Source organism: Gymnoscopelus microlampas, assembly GCF_963454915.1.
Source record: "Gymnoscopelus microlampas genome assembly, chromosome: 12".
NCBI lineage: Eukaryota > Metazoa > Chordata > Actinopteri > Myctophiformes > Myctophidae > Gymnoscopelus > Gymnoscopelus microlampas.
Window position 1 is genome coordinate 32685091 of NC_139949.1, and position 20267 is coordinate 32705357.

At 43.1% G+C, this 20267-nt stretch overlaps 1 protein-coding gene across 3 annotated transcripts in view; it reads right to left on the bottom strand.

The window, feature by feature from the left end:
* The window catches only part of LOC311057782 (acetyl-CoA carboxylase), a 49490-nt gene that overhangs the window by 2425 nt on the left and 26798 nt on the right, over window positions 1-20267 (bottom strand). For all 3 annotated transcript variants that reach the window (XM_084074867.1, XM_084074866.1, XM_084074865.1), the window contains 17 exons: window positions 19751-19906; window positions 18850-19077; window positions 17807-17962; window positions 17543-17689; window positions 16480-16749; window positions 15732-15829; window positions 15081-15201; window positions 14593-14703; window positions 9605-9748; window positions 8388-8508; window positions 6778-6874; window positions 6123-6219; window positions 4934-5069; window positions 4348-4525; window positions 4127-4239; window positions 2802-2956; window positions 744-914 (listed from right to left, as the gene is read on the bottom strand). In XM_084074867.1, the coding sequence (XP_083930993.1) occupies window positions 744-914; window positions 2802-2956; window positions 4127-4239; window positions 4348-4525; window positions 4934-5069; window positions 6123-6219; window positions 6778-6874; window positions 8388-8508; window positions 9605-9748; window positions 14593-14703; window positions 15081-15201; window positions 15732-15829; window positions 16480-16749; window positions 17543-17689; window positions 17807-17962; window positions 18850-19077; window positions 19751-19906 (2499 nt within the window). The remainder of the gene's footprint in view (window positions 1-743; window positions 915-2801; window positions 2957-4126; window positions 4240-4347; window positions 4526-4933; window positions 5070-6122; window positions 6220-6777; window positions 6875-8387; window positions 8509-9604; window positions 9749-14592; window positions 14704-15080; window positions 15202-15731; window positions 15830-16479; window positions 16750-17542; window positions 17690-17806; window positions 17963-18849; window positions 19078-19750; window positions 19907-20267) is intronic.

Sequence of the window (20267 nt, forward strand, 5' to 3'; positions counted from 1 at the left end):
ATCTCCATGGGGCGTCGTTTTTGAATTACATACTGTGTCAATTCAGCTCCGCTTAACAATCATACAAAGATTGTTTACATTGGAAGTAGGATTACTGCCAGGCAGTAATAAGAACGCTTACAGTTTATCTGTCCGACGCACATTACTCAAATAATACTGCAGTTATTACGATGCACTTCTTTGAAAGCCCTGAAACTGAAGTGGAAATGGATATCCATGGACTTTGTGGGACCTTAGTTATATCACACTATGGCTGGCTGAAATGTACAATAAAAGCTATAATTATCAGAGCTAGATTGTCTGGTTCTCCGAGGATTTTTTCTGTTGATTGTTGCAATCAAAAACAGCTGACTTTGCAACTGTTTAAATGAAAAATGCCAAGACAATCATTATTATCTCTGAGTTTACTTGTAGGAAAAGCACGAGAATGAATAAAACAGGTTATAATACCCTGCTTTTTAAAGTGCTTTCATTAGAATACTAGTGGAGTCAAACTGCTGTTTCGCATGGCGTTGCAAGACAAGTGTGCGGGTAAATTTGATACTGTTTAGTAAAAAGTAAAATCCTGTGTTAATTTAGCCATTTGTAACTCTGAGAGTGAACAAATGTAATGCATGTACATGTAATGCATGTTACATTTGTACGCTCTGATTTAAACGGTGTACTGTATGTTGATAAGCCAGCCAGTGAGTGTTCTTGTGTGAAAAGGGATCTGGAAGAAGGGCAGCAGCAGCAGGTCTTACCTTGACAGCGCCCTCGGCCTCTACGAACCAGCGGCGTAGCATGGCTTGGATCTGGCCATCAGTCAGCTCATTGTTGGCCGCTTGGATCTTCCTCTTCACCGTGTCCTCTAGCAGCAGACGCCGCAAGCGCCAGTAGAAGAACTGACGGGATGTTTGCCATTCCAGGATGTCCTGGGAAATTAACAAATTAACACAAATTGTGAAAAAACAAAACAAAAACAAACGTTATCTGATTTTCACTGGCAAAAATATCTCATCTCTCACATAAATCTATGAATCACGTTTCAAAATGTTAAAATGGCAGATTCTGAGGCACCCTGGTAGCTCAACAAGTTGGTGGGTCATGTAAGCACAATGTTCCAGGCTTTAATCCCACTCTGAGACTTGTGTTGCCTCTCTTCAATGCTTTCTTGTCTACACGGTCCTATCATGAAGCAGCGAAAAAGTAAAACAATCCCCTGGAATTGGATATAACAGTACTTTCATGTATTGGTTACAAATTAATGAGGAACTTTGTTATACAAGCTTGACTTTTGTATCGAAGGGAAACTAATTTGTCATTTTATAAAATGTGAATCAACTGTGTGAGCTAAACAAGCCCACAGCTGACCCATACATGTATATCGGTTTGGCCCATAATTGTACTTATTTTGAAAAATTTGTATGAGCTATTATGCAGTCGATGTGTCTTTTAAAAAAGTCTTATAGATTGGATATTTTTTTAATGTTTGAAAGTTTCATTTATGTGTGTATTTATTTAAAGTTAAAGGGTAAGACCACTTTGGTAGAGGTTTGGGTTGTGTAGTTACCTTGCCATGATGTATCCCCAAAGGTGGGCAAGAAATCAAAAATAATTGATCCATTGATTAGAAATTGATAATTCAAAATATGCTCCTCATTGACTTACATTGTACGGTAAAACAGCTCTCAAAGTCACTATTTTAGCACATAAATGAACCCAAACATAGCTGATTCAGGCAATATAGAGCATCACCAAACCCAGTACTGTTTGTTTTTTTAATAAAAATGTCAACTTCCTCTTGATTTTACTATTTGAAGATCCGGATCCACGGATCCAGTCCAGGTTTTCTACTTATTAAAAATGGCAAAATCAACAGGAAGTTGACATTTTTATTAAAAAATAAATAGTACTGGGTTTGGTGATGTTCTATATTGTCTGAATCAACTTTGTTTGCGTTCGTTTATGTGCGAAAAGAGTGACTTTGAGAGCTGTTTTACCGTACAATGTAAGTCAATGAGGAGCATATTTTGAATTATCAATTTCTAATCAATGGAGCAATTATTTTGTATTTCTTGCCCACCTTTGGAGTTACATCATGGCAATGTAACTACACAACCCAAACCTCTACCAAAGTGGTCTTGCCCTTTAAGTGTTCTTTTCATATATTGCAGTTTAATATAGTATATAAATTATCTATCAAAAGCATTTTTCCCCCTATTTATACTGTATGTTTGCTTCAAATAAAATCTACGCTTTCCAAATTGATTGAAAGATTTTGTAATTATTTCAAAAATATCGGTCAAAAACATTGGTAATCGGTGGCGTTGGGCTCCCACACACACACACACACACACACACACACACACACACACACACACACACACACACAGTGTGTGAGAGAAAGAGCACGAGCACACTTGTATTTATGTGTGAAGGATGGGTTTGGGATGGAGCGGGATGGGGGTAGCCTGGGGCAGGTCTGCGCTTGGCTTGCTGAGGTGATTGACCAGGGTCATCAGAAGATAATTGTGAAGACGCGTCTCATAGCACTGAGCGAGATTACAACATTATTCACTGGGGAGGTGCAGCAGCAGCTAGACTGATACTGGCCTCCAGGCTTCTAGGCAGGCTCATGCAGCACTGGTTATTCACATGCGACACTTTACTACCTCTGCATGTATGACAAAGATAGCTTCAAAAACATAAATAAAAACATGAAACGGATGAAAACGATCGCCGCATCGCTAATGTGCTGTCCACCGATGCCATCTGATTCCGATCGTGATTTCACATGAATCACGCCACACCCCCCTCACCGTGATAACGCCTTTCTCCTGCATCCGGCCCGGGGTGTCATGGAGATCGGCGAACTGCACGGCCACCTGGTGGTAGATGGGCAGGAGAAACTCCTCGCGCTCCTTCAGCTTGGTCTCCAGCTCCTTACGTTCCGTGGGGCCCAGCTCTGGAGTTCCTGTTGGAAGTTCAGGACACCGCACATTAAAACACACAACAATGCACAGATCACCATTCAGATCTAGGGGTTCAAAAGTTAATCGAACTAATGGATTTTTTTTTTTATCGATAATCAATCATTTAATTAAATAATCAATCCCTGTTTTGGGCCTCATTATAGGCACAAGTAAAAAAAATGGTTACAATGGCCAATCTACAAGCTCACAACACGTCGCATCACTGTTAACATTTTTGTATAATAAATCAAGTTCAATCATACTTCAATCAATTACAACACGTTGTGAGCTTGTATATCTGCTATTTTAACAATTTTAGTATAAAATAATGCTTACATGGTAAATCGATTCATTGACATATATAAAATGTAAAAGAAAAAAAAATGCCCTTCTCGATTATTCAATTAATCGAAAAAGCTATCTGCTGAATAATCGCTAAGAAAATAATAGATAGTTGAAGCCCTATGCAGATCAAGTTTACTGCTCTTTAGTTTGAATGCCATGAGGCTGATTCGAGGCTCCTCACTCTAACCATCACACTGGGTTGTATTGTTTTAGATGAGCTTTCTAAAGCTGCTCAGGTTTAGAATCTCAAACCTTCCTCCACAAATATTATTAGTGGAGAAAGACGCTGAATTAGCTCCCGGTGATTAGCATTTTAGGTTAGTCTCCTCCACAAACGCCAGGGCTGACTTGACTTCTGTCAATTCCAATCGTTCAACCCTCCAGCTCTTCCTGGTCACCCCTCCGTTCCTTCAGTCCACCCCCCAACCCCCCTCCCCCCGCTCTGGGCCTTGGGGAAAATCAATAGGCAGAGAAGGAGAGACAGTGCAGCTGCTGATTGATCTGAGCCTGCTGTGATTGACATGTCTCCCTATTGGGGGGGAAGGGGGGCGGGTGAGGCGGGGACGATACCATCAACCTCAGATAAAGAACGAGGGTGACACTGCACATGCTCCTACCTGATGTATTACCTCTCCTTACCGGGAGAGGGATGGAAGATGCTATGAATAAGAACGAGGTAGAGACCACACACCCCACACACACACACACACACACACACACACACACACACACACACACACACACACACACACACACACACACACACACACACACACACACACACACACACACACACACACGAAAATGAAGCTGTGGAGTGGACTCACCCAGTCTTTCAGCCAGGCCCATGTAGATGGGATCTACCCTCCTCATGGTCTTCACCAGGTCTTTCCTCCTAAACTTGATCTCCACGGTGCCTTCGGGCTCCAAAACTCCACCTCTACAGAGAAGCAGGGACGGGAGAGAGCGATTAGTGATTTCAAGTTAGCAAGCGGCCTCTCTGCCTTTTGTTACGGGACGTGTATTGAGTGTTGGGTCTCAGGCTCACCGGCTGTCCTTGTCGGCATACATCTCCATGTGGCGGGGGTTAATGGTGGGGTCTATGACCACCCAGGACCCTCCTCTCAGCTCGGCCTGCGGAGGGATGTAGACCAGCACCGGCTGCTCATACTCCCTGAGGCCGTCCACGATGTAGGCCCCAAACTTCAACACCTGGTCATACATATCTGAGGAGAGAGGGAATTCCCATATGATGGACTGAATACATGCAACAAACATGTTCTTCATTGGCAAACTGCACACCAATAAGACTTTAAAATCCAATCCGCCCTTTAGACTTTGAGATATATAGTTCAGGACCATGTGGTGGACAGATAGACTGACCAACCAATCGGCTGACTGACACTGCCCCGTCTTTAACAAGGCAAAAAAAGGCGTGTTCCGTTCATTTTGTTTTCACATAACGTTCTACGTTTCGGGCTGAAACCTTGCCCACATTCAGAGTCATTATGTCATAGCTATGCCATGCATCCACATTGGAGCCATGCCGTTCCCATGTGGATCCCGAGATCCACATGACTCCATTTCGAGTAGTCTCAAAAGTAACCATTGATTCCATGGAGAATGAGAGGTACCTTTCATTCCTCCAGAGAAACCCCTCCAGTTGGCGAACACCATGAGAGGCAGGCCTTCCCTGTTCAGGTCCTTGATGGCCTGGGCTGTTTTGAAGGCAGAGTCTGGGAACCAAACCTGTCCAGCCTGTTGGATAAGCTACAGAGAAAAGGAAATAGACACAGACAGGGCTGTCACCATTATGATATTTTACTTTGACGATGAATTGTCGCTCAAATAATTGCGATTAACAAAATTACATTTCTGTTTGGCTTTTTAAACTAAAGTTGCACAGGGCAGTTATGACAAATAACTTACATTTAACGTTTACTTTATACTTAAAAAAAACATGGATCTAGCCGGTTTCAGTGTGTAGATCTGCTATTTCCACTATTTTTGAAAATATATGAACATTTTTCAAAACATGATTATGTTTTTTGGGGAATAACATACATTTAATAAATAATGGCAACATCAAGAGTAGGCACTCTTCTAGAGAAAGCCAACTAATTATACATTTTATGTGTGTGTGCACTGTGCACTAGGGCGGTATAACAGTAATACGGTGGGTAATAAAAGCTATTTCAAAATGGCGACGGTATCCATTTCAATTCATCATAACATTTCATCAGGTGAGTCAATGCAAACAGAGATACAGCGGACATTGTCTTCCATTGAAGCAAGTTCCAAGACTCAGCGACCTTAAATCCTTGAATTATCAATGTGCGTCCCCCTTATTATATGCTTTACAATACAAACTGCAGTGAGGTGCACATGCATGAGCAAAGTGCACATGGCATCTATGTTGTGGCAACATTAGCAAGACTCGATGGACGGTTTCTAAAGGAAAAAGAGGATTGTCTATGAGGCATATCGCTATCTATAATTGTATTTCAAAGGACAGCTACATTTGTTTTTTACTTGAACAGAGATATAATTAGATGAACTTCTTCCTGAAGTTGTTAATGTACAACATGTCTGGATGTACAGATCTAATGTTCTTTTCGATAAAATCAATGCTAAAGTGACATTTTTGTGGGTAAAACATCAGGCCCTCAAGACCTGTCTTAAGTTAGTGCTATACTTATTTGTTACGGTATTTTATAACGCTTTTCAATAATGCAGTGTTATACCATATATATTATGCATTTGGAAAGGACTGTTTGACAGTATGAAAACCTACATATAGCCTATGCCATGAGCAAACCTTACCTTCGCCTCCGAGTCCAGGTTGGCCGGATCAGCTGGGATTGAGAGCTCTACACATCTGGTTTCCACAGCAACCACTCCAGTAGGTATCCCACCAAGCCTTTAGAGAGACACCAGTTAGAATAAGTGGACTAGAGCTCACGTAAACCCATGTCATTAATGACATTTTACAAAGCTCATACAGTACCTCCCTCTTCAGTTTAAAACGCACTAACGTACACAATCACTTTAGAACTAAATGAGGGCTTCTGGGCGTGGTTGGACATATAGTAAAAGTAAAAGGCCTGTGTTCAAAATGTTACTTGAGTAAAAGGTACAAAAGTATTGGCATCAAAATATACTTAAAGTACCAAAAGTAAAAGTACTAAAGGTTTGAAAATAGCAGATCTACAAGGTCACAACGTGTCACGATACGACGCACTGTGAGCTTGTAGATCAGCTATTTTCAAATAGCCTATGTATGAAATAGGGCCTAAGTGTATAATGTATGTTTTATAATATAAGAATTTATATCTGCAAAGTAACTAGTAACTAAAGTTTTCAAATAATTGCAGTGGAGTAAAAGTACAATATTTTCCACAGAGATGTAGTGGAGTAGAAGTAAAAGTATTGTTAGTTACTTTACACCACTGTAATATTGTTATCATTGGGACTTTACCTGGCTCTACCGACCACCACACTCTGGGCCCACGGCTGCATGATCTCCATGAAGGAGCCTTGGTCAAAGAAGCCGCTCTGCCACGAACCCTTGGGCGCTGTATAGATATATGGGGAAACGACAGCAATAGAAAGGGCACGATGACAAGCGAGTCAAAAAAGAAGAGAAACAGACTTAATTCAGTGTCTGGGGCTGTTCCAACGCTACACTAGAAATATAGACACACACACAGACATTTCTGTCCTTTTTTTTCTCCTCCTTCAGTAAATACATTCTACCCTCCTGCAGTGTTCCCGATTATACACCGCTGTCATCTCAGCGCAGTCAGAAGTTGTGTATTGTTCACCTGTAATCTGTGATCTTGGCAGAGGCCATGATGGATGACTGTATAAAGAGGCTGGGTCAGCGCTTGTGCCTGCCTGCAGACTGAGAGAAACATGGCCAGCCTGAGAGGTTACCATTCAATTAACCCATTCCATCCGGGAACGCATCCACGTGTCATTTCAGATTTTTTTTTAGCTATAGCCATTATTTTATACTTTGGCTATTCAAAAATAGCAGATATACAAGCTCATAGCACGGCAATGAGTGCAGTGTAGATCTGCAATTTTAAAAATCGTGAACATTTGTGCAAATCTTTGAACATATATTTCTTAAAGCGAACATTTGTAAGATATCTTGTTCCGGGGACCTTCAGAAGCAAAGATTTGAGTTACAAATGTTTGCTTCAAAAAATATATATATATTCAAAGATTTGCACAAACTTTCACGATTCCTAAAAAAATAGCAGATCTACAAGCTCATAGCGCGGCACTCGGTGCCGCGCTATGAGCTTGTATATCTGCTATTTTTGACTGGCCAAAGAAATCTAAAATGACAGAGGTGCGTTCCCCGGTTTTAATGGGTTAAGCTGCGGCACTCATCACCACTAAAGACGTGGGCCGGGCTCCCCTCGCCGTGCTCAATCTCTTGAGCGTCCCTGACTTGTAATTACATTGATATGGAATCTGCCTGGTCCTGACCTGCTGTGTAAAACATCCATCGTGGAGCTATCTTGATCCCGGGCTGCCGTGGTGTGTGTGTGTGATGCTGGGCTTGGTCCGGGGGCCTCTTTTAGTGAGTGAATAAGTACCACTCCCGTCCCCTAATGGCCCCCCTCCCTAGTCATGAATTAGCTTAACCCTTGACCCCGCGGATATCTGCCTGAAATGATAACACCTGTCCTCACCTCGTGTTTACCTCTAAAATGACACACGCAAAAAGAAATATGAAGGGCTGGGCTCCTCACAGTTTGCCGATAAAGCGTTTATGTGGGTGGAGGTGGGCGAGGATATAACAAGAAAACACTGAATATTATTCAGGGTTTTGCTCACTTTTGGATGAAACTACATTCATGTAATACAGTGGTTCTCAATGGGGGAGTCTGGGGATTCCCAGGGGGTCCTTGAGGTGGTTCCAGGGGGTCCCCAGGAAAATGATTGATAGTTGAGAATCAAATGGAACTTTACAGGTCTGTGACTCTGAGAGTTGTGGGGGGGGTCCGTGGCCAAATATGCATAATAAGTATACTAATCTGGGGGGTCCTTGAAATTTAAAAAATATGTACTCACTCTGGCTGGGTCGTCCACTCAGCATCCAGCGAGGATCATAAGGAGCCTTGGTGGGCACAAAGTCCACTAGGCGGTCTATGGAGTCCTTGGCATTGAGGATGGGCACGGGACTGCTTCTACACTGAAGGACGTCAAAAGAAACACAAGAAAGGTTGTAAAACATTACAACAGCACAAAGTGACTCAGTATCTTACATCACTTGTTTTCAACATGGAGTCCGGGGACCCACAGGTGTTTCAGGGGCGAACAGCGTATTACTCTACTGTCGAAGCAAGGCGCCCCCGCCCTCTTTCTTCTACAATAGAAGAGTTAGGACGTCACATTCTAATACAACCAAAATACCCAATTTCGGCACCGGCCTCAGTGGCGCACCTCGCTAATCTCTAGACTCCCAACCCACTACCACTGGTAGGCTGTGTTCGACTCCCGCTTGGGGTGAAACTTTTTCAGTCATCCGCGGACTTCTTTTTTTCGCCGATAAAGTATAGTTTTAGACCATGACGGAGGCGCGCCGACTCAGCAGACCTTGAGGCTGAGGAGTTGCGCCCGAGCGCCTCCAGGCGTGAGTGCCCGCAACGACCAGCCGATGGTCTGCTAGTCGACTAAGCGCCGTCCGCGTTATGTACCGATAGGGACAGAATCATAAATATTTTTGGTGGGGACTGCGTTTGCCCCACTGACTGCGTTTGCCCCAACTGCCACTCAAAGTGACTACTGGCCAATCACAGTGCGTCTCAACTTCCGGGTACACCCGCACCCACCACCCCCTTGCTTCAACAGTAGAGTAATACGCTGTTCGCGTTTCAGGGTGTCCCCGGGTCCATTTGGTTTCATTTTACACTCTCAAGAGTTACATCATTGTTAAACATCTGCATTACTTAATTTACAAGAAGTCTACACAATTGGAGTGAGTAGAATAATTGTTATTTTTTATCAATGTTTGCCTGTTATCTCTCCTATGGTACCACACCAATACAGCATGGAATTGTGGACAAAATCTTATAACAAAATACACTAAGTTTTGGGTCTGAGAGGCTAAATCTCATCAAACGGTGATGAATCAGTGGCTCAAATGCCAAATAAATAATGGACCTTGATATGAAAAAGGTTGAAAACCACTGGACTAAAGCATATCAAGCTGAAAGTCTTATAAATTAAAAGGGTTGACAATCACTGTCTTATATCATGTCCCAGTAATGCGTAACACATCACCTTACCTTGGGCATGTAGGAGAGCCACTCCAACAGCGTGAAGACACCCTCAAAGTCGTCACACACCGTGCAGTGGGTCACACCGTTGTTGTGCATGATCTGGATGCCACCGAGCTGGTTATTTGATGTGTAGACTTCTCTGCCCAGCACCTGTAGAGGAAATAAGAATACAATAATACAATTGAATTAACCACATGAACCCTAGTATGGGAAAAAAGAGCTTTGGTGGAGAGGTAAAAAAAAAAAATGAAACAGACCAAGTATAGAGCCCTGCGGGACCCCGGCCAACTAAGTATGTTAGGGCTGGCCCTAGTCACTTATTTGGATGTTTGGTGGAATTTTCGAACAAACGTTTGAACCTATTATTTTTTATAATAACTTCTACAATATCTATAATATTATACAATCTAAATAAAACAATAAGTAAACTCAATTTAGATTAAAAACCGAAACGTCCGTCATCAGAATACAACATTTTAAACAGTTAATAATAAACTAGACTATGTTTCATGGGCCGACACACCGCCTAACATGGAGGCTGCAAAAGCCCCCCCTATAAATAATCCTCCCAACCCATTACAGCAACCAGGCCAACAGAGAACCGGCTTTGATATAGTGCCACCAAGGATGAAAATGGAGGGTCTTGTCACCAGGGCTGTGGTACCGGTGGCCCTGGATCAATAGGATCATACACACACACACACACACACACACACACACACACACACACACACACACACACACACACACACACACACACACACACACACACACACACACACACACACACACACACACACACACACACACACACACACACACACACACACACACACACCTCTATATTTCTACTTTTTAGAAAATTAAAATGGTTAAGTCTACCTGTGGGTTTTATAAATATTCAAGCAATTCAAAACTTCTGGCTATATAATAACTTCCACTGATCCAATGGAACACAAGTTCTTTATTCCACTTGCTGAAAAGTGAACGGTATTGGACGTACAGGTACAAGGTTTTCGTCCTGACGGCGGCGATATGCCGGGGGGGGGAGTGGACCCCGTCGCTACTTAGCCTGAGCTCCCCGTCGATACTGCTGATCGGCAGCCAGGGATCCCTCCATCACAGTGGCGGCTGGGGGCTGCCGGCACCAGCCTCTCCCCTCAGGGTTATTTGTGACAGACGGAGTGAATTAACACCTGCCCTTTCTCTTCCCAGATACTCTATTCACACACAGCGCTATCGACTGCCCAGCCTCGTATGTTGATTTTTTTCTTTTTCTTCCCCTGACACACGCACAAATATATGCACGTATACGGTATGCGCACATAGCATATCGTCACTGTCAGGCAGAAAAATCGTATCTCCATATTTCAACTTTGTTCCCCCCACGTAATGCTCTACTTTGTCATACTACAGTGTCATTCAACAGTAGCAAAAATAGCCAATCTACGAGCTCCCAACATGTCGCACTGTGACGCGTTGCGAGATTGTAGATGCTATTTTTGCTATTTTGGACATATTGGAAAGTGAAAGTGGTGAAAGTGTGTCTGTGGGTTTAATAATTATTGAATGAATGAATGTATTAACACAAGTTTGTGACTAAATAATAACTACACTGGATCCATCGGAACGCAGGCTATTTTCTATCATTTCTGGAAAAGTAACAGCATTTGGACATACAGGGTTTCTGCCTGACAGCGACGATATTGGACAGTGCTTGTCTTGGTTTACTGTGCATCCCCAAGGTGTGGCAGGGGTTTAATAGAGAAGGACGCGGAGGCCACAGAAGTCGTTTTGGCATCCAAACTGCTCCTTTAACTGCCCCCGACCCATAAATACCCCGCTATCTCAGCGTCCCCTCTTGTCAGGGAGCCAGGAACAGGTGGCCCGGACCAGACATGGTTCCATAAAATAAAAAATAAAAAGATATAAAAAAACATTAAAAAAATAGAAAGAAATTCTGAGAGGAGCTCAATCCTTACTCTCGGCTCTCACCTCTTCGGCCATCATTTACTTTCTTTATTACCATTAATGGTTATGTGTCTGGATACAAATCTGGGGCACTCTCCTAAAGCTGTCAGGACAGACTGTGGCCCCAGGAAGTATTGCAGTCACCTTGACACACACACACACACACACACACACACACACACACACACACACACACACACACACACACACACACACACACACACACACACACACACACACACACACACACACACACACACACACACACACACACACACACACACACACCTACACACACACACACACACACACACACACTGATACACACACACCTACACACACGCACACACAACCCCATAGCCTGCGGCGAGTGCCTGCTTCATTAAGATTCCATACTAGACAGCAGAGAAGGAAATAGGAGGAGGTGTGCTGGGATGAAGAGGAGGAGTGGGGTGGGGTGGGGTGGAGTGGAGTGGGGTGGGGTAGGGTGGGGTGGGGGCCACCTAGATGTCCACTGGGGGTTTGGATGCTAGTAGTTACTATTCAGTCCCCATAAAAAGAAATGGAGGTATTTCCAGCATTCAATGAAATTACGATCTCTGGATCTGGATGCAAGTCTCCTCTCCATTAAGTTAAAGTTAATAAGCCATGAAGCCGCATAACATATGGACATGACAGAATATAACATGTTGGATATTTATCCCTCTGCGACACTCCAGAGCAGAGCAGTCATTAAAAAGTATCACTTTGAATCTCACAGTTGAATCTGACACATTTTACAATAATAGTAAACATTGTAGTTTATGTTAAATATGTTCTATGAATTACACATGACAGACGCCTATCAATGGCCACTACTGTATTCAGTACAGTACTGCACATTCCGACATTTCCTTGGATTGGGAGCCCCAAGTAGGACCCAGCCTACTGTACACACTTAGTTGACCGGATTCCCAAGGGCTCTATACTAGGCCCCCTCCTGTTTTCATTCTACAGAACAGCAGCTCCGTCGTGTTGCGACACGTTGAGAGCTTATAGATAAGCTATTTTTGTAGAATGGTAGCCCCCCCGTTGGAGTTAAGTGGTATCAAACTTTCTAAGTGAAGCAGGATAGGCAGGCGGGACATAACGTTGGTTTTAATTGTTGGATTTAACAATTTAATTTAATGTTGAAAGGAGGTGGGGGGGTGGATTTTGATATAAGAATGCATTTTGTTTTGGTATAAATGATTAAATAGGTGGAGAACACAGAACAGGGATGTGATCTAAGGGGGTTAAAAAGGCATTTTTCATTATGTCTCAATTTGAAAGAAGCAGGGGGTGCTTCCAGCAAAGAGAGGTGCAAATGGTTTACTTGTTCCATCCTGTTGTAACACACCATGTGACTTGGCATGAGATGGAAGCACGCACACGTGCACACACGCACACGCACACACACACACACACACACACACACACACACACACACACACACACACACACACACACACACACACACACACACACACACACACACACACACACGCTCGCACACACACACGTACCTCAGCGAGACTTCATTTTGATTAGAGACAAATGATATGAGTGTCCCGGGCTGCAGCCTCCGGCATGTCACACCATTTCTATGCAAATAACAACTGCACGGTTCACTTTCAATTATTCCAGTCAGAGCGGGCAGGCTGGGATCGAAAGGGAATCCACGTAGAACAGGCCCATGGCTGAAGAACGCTTGGTCACTGAGCTGGAACCGGCACACGCTACAATGTCTTTGATTTAGACATCACCCATGTGCTGCCGTTTGCCCTTTCAGAATGCACTCCTTTATTTTTACTTTTCTCCAATTCCAATTTCATTACCACCAACGCACATCCACTTCCTCATCAGGTTTCTTTGCCATCGTCACAGAATAAATGCCGTTAATACAAGGCAGTTGTAAATTGAAGATTAAAATGCAGATGCATTAATGGACTTTATTTCGGGCACAGAAGGAGCACAGCGCACAAGCTCATAATTACATACATCATGCCTCCTATATTTTAGAACACATGACAATGTATCAGGAAAGCAGAACAGAACATTGCCTTTTGTCCTGCAGTAGGAATGGGCTCATTTGCCGTATCTCCACAATTTATAGGAGCTACACTAAGATCAGTAAGATGGTAGCATATTAAGGCCCATTTATACGGAGGAGATGGATACAATATGGGGCTTTCCATCTGTACTCTGGGTACATTTTTATCCTTCGGCTGCACGAACCCTCAGAGCAAATACTGGAGTGAACTGTGGGGTGCAGTAGTGATCCCCTTCAAGACGGGGAAGAAGAAGAAAGAAGGTAGAAGGAACCAGAAGGAACACAGTGCTAGGCTAAAGCTCTACCAGTTTAACATGCATGTTAAGTTGTTGCATGTTAAGACGCAGAAGTTAAATCTGTTCATAAAATCTAAATTCCTAGTTATCACAAGATTGAGCTCACAGTAGTTTAGTTTTTCCAATGTGTGGTATTTATTTATTCAGTTTTGGCGAATCATGATGTGTCATGTTGTTTAAATAGGCTAGCATGCAGTTTTGCATGTGAATCACGTCAGACCAGCGATCTCAAGACATCGTATTGCTTTGTGAGGGATTGTGTAGGTCGGTCTGCAGAAACAATTGCAACAGACGGGTAGCTTAGTCGGTAGACCCCCTGCCGTCACAGCCAAAGTGAATGAGTAGCACGGCTTGGGTGTGGAAAGTCGTGCGGTAAGTACTGGGAGCTGATGGTACGGTAGGTGTTGCTCTCCACCTCAGCGAACCATCTGCCAGGGGTCTAGCGCACCGCAAAACAGCGATAGCCTCCTGCGCTCTGGCTAATACCGACAATAAGCCTCTCCAACCTACTGACTACTTATTGCCACTGATCTTTAGCGGATGAATTAGTCAATGCTAACATACATCTCCGTTCTGAATGGGAGCATAAATGTGGCTTTAGAATGTCATTTTTGACAGGATGAGTTTCCCAAATGTTGACTGAACGGAATGTGTACCTTGTTGAGAGCTCCAGCTCCAGTGAGGATGATGTGGGAGTTGTCCACTTGAATGGTGCGCTGACCCAGCCTCACCAGGTAAGCTCCAATCCCTATGGCTCGACATGTTACCTGTAGGACAATAACATCTTGTCACAAATCTACAATGACATGTAAAAAGGACCATAGTCTATCCCTTACAGTCTTTAAGCAGTACAGCATAGAACATCAGATATTATAGCCTTGATTAAAGTTGGGCGATATGGACAAAATGGGCAATTTTGGAATATTTTAAATTTTGAAAGTATAAAATGTGCTTAAGTGATTAAAACCAGGAAAACATGCCATGTCACGAAATACCGTTATCTAAAATCCCAGACATATCAAGATATCGATATATTGCCCAGCCCTAGCCTTGACAAACATATATTTCAGAAGATGTCTTACTTAATAACAGAGTACAAGGCTCTGCACGTGCACGTGTGTGTCCACTATCATGGTTTTCTTACCAGGTTCATGGTAATGATCTCCTCGTATGCCAGAGAAGACTCTCCTGCAATCATTCCAGAGCCCTTCAGGTTTTCCACACCCAGCCCCTCGTCCTTCCCAATGATGTCAGTGATCTTGTACCTGCAACACCACGCACGCACATAACATTGACACCCGTCAGACCAAACCTCGCCCCTTTCTACTTCAGCCACGTACTGTAGCTGCTCTGCTAACCACAGGTCTCTAGTCATACAGTCTGTTGGTTCCATCTACAAGCTCGCAAAACGTCACAACATGATGCGTTGTGAGCTTGTAATGACCGCTTATGATGACATGATCAAAATCATGTGCGTGAAACAAGCGCGTGCGTCCCCAAAATCATACTTTGGGCGCTCATATCCCCCGGCGGGTATGGTCTAGTATTCATAGATTTGCACAAATTGTCAAGATTTTTCTAAAATACCAGATCTCAAGCTCATAGCGCGGCTATGTCATTTATAAAATCTTAAATGACAGAGATGCGTTCCCGGATACATGGGTACACTTCACCTTTATACTTACTTTGCATGAGAAGATCAAGGACCAACATTTCAATATACAGTGACTATTACTGTGCATATAAACTTAAATTTGACCTGTAGTCAATGCATTGATAACACTTTAATACACACCTCGACTCTCCCTCATCCTCCACGTGCTCACAGTGCACAGAGTTCAAGGCTGAGACCTTCTTGTAATCCGAGGGTGTCAGGTAGAGGTACTTGAAACCCTGTCATCAAAAAGAAACAACAGTTTGAATAGACAAAAGACTGGCACAGGTAATTCCTCACAAGATGCAGAGAAAACTTCAGGCCTACAGATAAACGTTTCGACAGGCCACTTTGAAAAATACTACAATAAGAAAAAAGAAAAGGAAAAAGTAACAAATAAAAAGAAAGTTTCAAAAATGAAAGCCAGCATGAAAAAGCACATTTTGATTTACACAAAGTTAGGAGTCATCTTGAGATATTTGCTTAGAGTTAAACTGACATTTTCCAGTCAAGAATTCTATCATTTTTTCCAATACACTGACCTATAACGGTCAGGTGTTTTATCATGTACTGTTGATTTGTTTTTTAACCACTTAAGCCCTGTTTTACTTGGTGGTGTTGCACGTCAAATCCCAGTGCATGATGAGCATGTACAGTGAGTAGATCAGCTATTTTCCCTATTTTAGAAAATGTTAATCTCTAATGATAAGCCCAGAAAAGGGACACCAAGTTCAAAATAGTTCAACTGAAACTTTGTCTCTGCCGCCAAGCCGATTTAACAAAGCTATGAGAAAATGAACTGGAACAGGAGACGGGTATGCCACCTTCGGGAAACACAACCAACTACAGTTGTATGCATAGATCCTATACTGAATAGCTGCCGACTGACCTTGTAGTAGTCGGTCGGGTCCTGCCAGGCCACATGGAACATGTGCCTAATTTCCTCTGCCAGGCCGATACGGGCACCGCTATTGGCGGCGATATAGATGCGAGGTATGCGGCTCTCTCGCGCCATCTCAGAGGCCTGCAGGAACAGCACATCCTCCTGGGGGCCGAACGACCCTATCTTGAATGTGATGTCGTTGCTGATGACGATGATCTCCCGGCCTGCCGGGTACTCTGGAGTCCGCAGGGTCATCCGCCACGCCACCATACCAATCTAGCGGAACACCAGAGACAGGCGTGTATTTCATGTACATGTTATATAGAATACATTCTCCTGGGTTCAGAGCATTTGCAAGATTTGTTTTACCTTCTGTGCAACACAATATTAAAGGTATGGTAAGTGATATTTATTGGTTAAAACAAAAGGTTTTATGTTAAAAGGTTAAAGCACTATATTTTGATAGCAATCATTGCTATAGAGTGTTTGTTCAGTAACAGGAGTCTCCCCGTCTCTCCAGCTCTTTAATAAACAGAACATTTTCAGGTAGGTGACAAAATCTCAGCCAATCAGGAGAGAGTACCCATTTATCAGCTTCATTTTTATAGTGTTCCTGCTAATTTCTTAGTGTCATCACTTCTAGTCTCACTTGTTTAATCTGTATTCTGACTGCGTTCTCTATCCTGATTGGATAAAATTGATATCCCAACCTGAAAATGCATTTTCTGTTTAATGAAGAGGTGGAGAGACATGGAGACTCCTGTTACTGAACAAACACTACTGTATATAGCAATAAGTACTATCAGAAAATATAGCTATTTAACACTTAATTTAACCAAAGAAAATCACTTACCCTACCTTTAAGATGTAAAATAACCACTAAGCAACGCATACAAAGAAACACAGAGACCCCTAGGGATGGGAAGGAAAACTGCACATTATGAAGGACAGGGGACATCCTACATTAACAAGCTCCTCTCTAGCGTAGTAATTGGCTGTAAGAGTATAATTCCTTCTCGTGTTCATTTGTTGAATTTCACTCCCTGTGGGGGAAAAAGTGAGCTCTCACCTCATTTCCCCCTGGCAGTCGATTCATCTGCGCCAGCTGACCCTGGGGGTCCAGCACCAGCTCTGTGAAGGTGAGCAGCTCAGAGGGTAGAGGGCATTTGGGCAGGTGGGCAAAGGCTTCGGTGGAATGCCACAGCTTCCTCAGAGCCTGGCAAGAATGATTTAAAAAAAAACAATGTGTTACTGTGTTACTTACTGTGTTTGACCAATCAGCAATGATGATTGAATTCACTGGGGTTAAGGTCTATGCCATGTGACATCCTACCTGTCTGAACATCTCAGGGAAGTCGTAAACATAGGTGGTTCCCAGGGACTGGGCTTGGAAGCGTTTGGATTGCAGCAGGTCCTTGGTGACATATGGCGTGTTGATGAGCATGCCATGTAAAGGCCCCTGCTTGTCTCCATAGGCCTGGAACATGATCTGGACAAACGGGGACAGAGAAGAGTGTCACTTCTCTAAAGAATTTATTTCCCCTGCTTTATGCTGTTTTATGCTCTATTTAGAGAAACCTAGGGTAGAGTCAGTGGCGACATGCAAGACATGACGGGAGTTGGATTTGACCTCTGCTCCTCGTCACTCACAATTAGCATGCAGTCAGTGCATTAACTGGCTGAACAACCAGGCATGCCAAGATCGTCATTCTAGTATACTACGGTAAAATTACTGTGATTATTAAACCAAGATCTAAGGTGTGCCAGAGAATCTTACGGTGCAATTTCATCCAAATTCTACTTAGAATTGTACTATTCTTTAAACAAAACTGATACTAGTCATGCGAGTTAAAAGTTCCCTACGTCAGGGTTTCTCAAAGTTGGTGCCGTGACACAAGTCCGGGGTGCCGCAGAATAATTTGATATTTAAAAAAAATTATCAATATCACTTCAGTTTAACCACTTAGAGTTGCACTGTACTTGATTCTTTTTACACCAAATCTCTTTGCCAAAAATAGCAGATCTACAAGCTCACAAAGTCGCATTGCAACGCATTGTGAGCTTGTAGATATTCTATTTTTGATGAATGTTCCCCCCAGAATATGGATGCTGGGGTTCAAGTGCTTAAACATCGAGTATAACGTTATTTTGAATCAGTCCTAATGGGATATTCTCTCAAGTTTTACTCGGAGCCTTTGCCTTCCTGCTGTGGCAATGGAATGTGATGGAATGGATCATGTACATACAGTACCTGTTCCGCTATATCAAGTCAAATGGTGGACAGATTTGTCCACCAGGCTAAAGGCTGTCCGACAGCTCTTATTGGTTTGCCTGTGACTAGACAAAGTTGTGGATGGTAAATGAGATGAGCCCCACCTGTCGGTCTTTGGGCCCCACCTCCTGTTCCGTCCGAGCGTCAGTGACCTCCTTGTACAGGCTGATGTCCAGGTAGTAGCCCGATTCATTGGTGAGGAACAGGCGGATGGGGATCTGTTTGCCCGTGGGCGTCAGGCGGATGTTGATTTTCAGCTCAGCCTGGAGGACACGCAGCTTCCACAGGCGGCTGCCATAACGCATCACCATGGAACGCACCGACTCCTCGATCTGAAGACGGGCATGATGGAACGCCATCAGGGTGAAGGAGGACAATTGTAACACAAGTGAAACCCACAATAGATTAATCCAATAAGACCGGGCGGGAACGCATCTGTGTGACATTTTCTGATTTCTTTGGCTATTCAAAAAATAGCAGATATACAAGCTCATAGCGCGGCACAGAGTGCCACGCTATGAGCTTGTAGATCTGCTTTTTTTCATTTCTTTTCATTTGTGCAAATCTTTGAATAATATATATATTTTAAAGCGAACATTTGTAACTCAAATCCTTGCTTCTGGGGGGTCCCTGGAACAACATATTTTGAGATGGGGTTCACGGTCAAATGCATATCATTGTGGGTGGTCCTTGACATGAAAAAGGTTTGAGGACCACTGATATTATAGCAACATAATCCCCAGAAGCAAAGATTTGAGTTAAAAATGTTCGCTTAAAAAATATATATATATTCAAAGGTTTGCACTTTTCACTATTTTTCAAAAATAGCAGATCTACAAGCTCATAGCGCGGCACTCGGTGCCGCGCTATGAGCTTGTATATCTGCTATTTTTGAATAGCCCAACAAAATCTTAAAATGACACAGATGCGTTCCTGGTCTTAATGGGTTAAAACAGCCTTTAATCTCCAGGTTTGTATTGTGTGTGTGGAGATTATTTGACTGACCTTTGATGGGTCCATGATGACAGTGGGGACAAAGTTGAGGAAGATGTGGTTGCAGTCCGTTCGTACGGTGGTGTTGTTGAAGGCCACCTCCAGCTCATCCATGGCTTCCAGCAGGAGGCGCTCTGCCTCATTGTGAAGGTACTCAAACGATGCCTCCTACAGAGACGGAAGGGCCAAAAGGTCAACAGAGGGCAGGTGAAATGTATCTTATTAACCCTGAATATATTTCCTTAACTGGGGTCCCCCAGGGGTCTACACTTGGTCCCCTCCTTTCCCCCCCCCCCCTCTACACCAAATTATGACCCCAGAAAAGAGACGCTAGAGTTCCTGTGGTTTGAGTACAAAATCAAATCAAATGTGAATCACACAAAGCTCTGTGCAGGAAATACAACCACATACTATGAATGTGAATGTGACAGCCACAGAAAAAAGCTAATGGAAAATAAAAGCTAACCCTGAGAAAAGATCAAAACAAAGGAAAGGAAATAAACAAGGCAAATTATTGACTCTTAAAAAC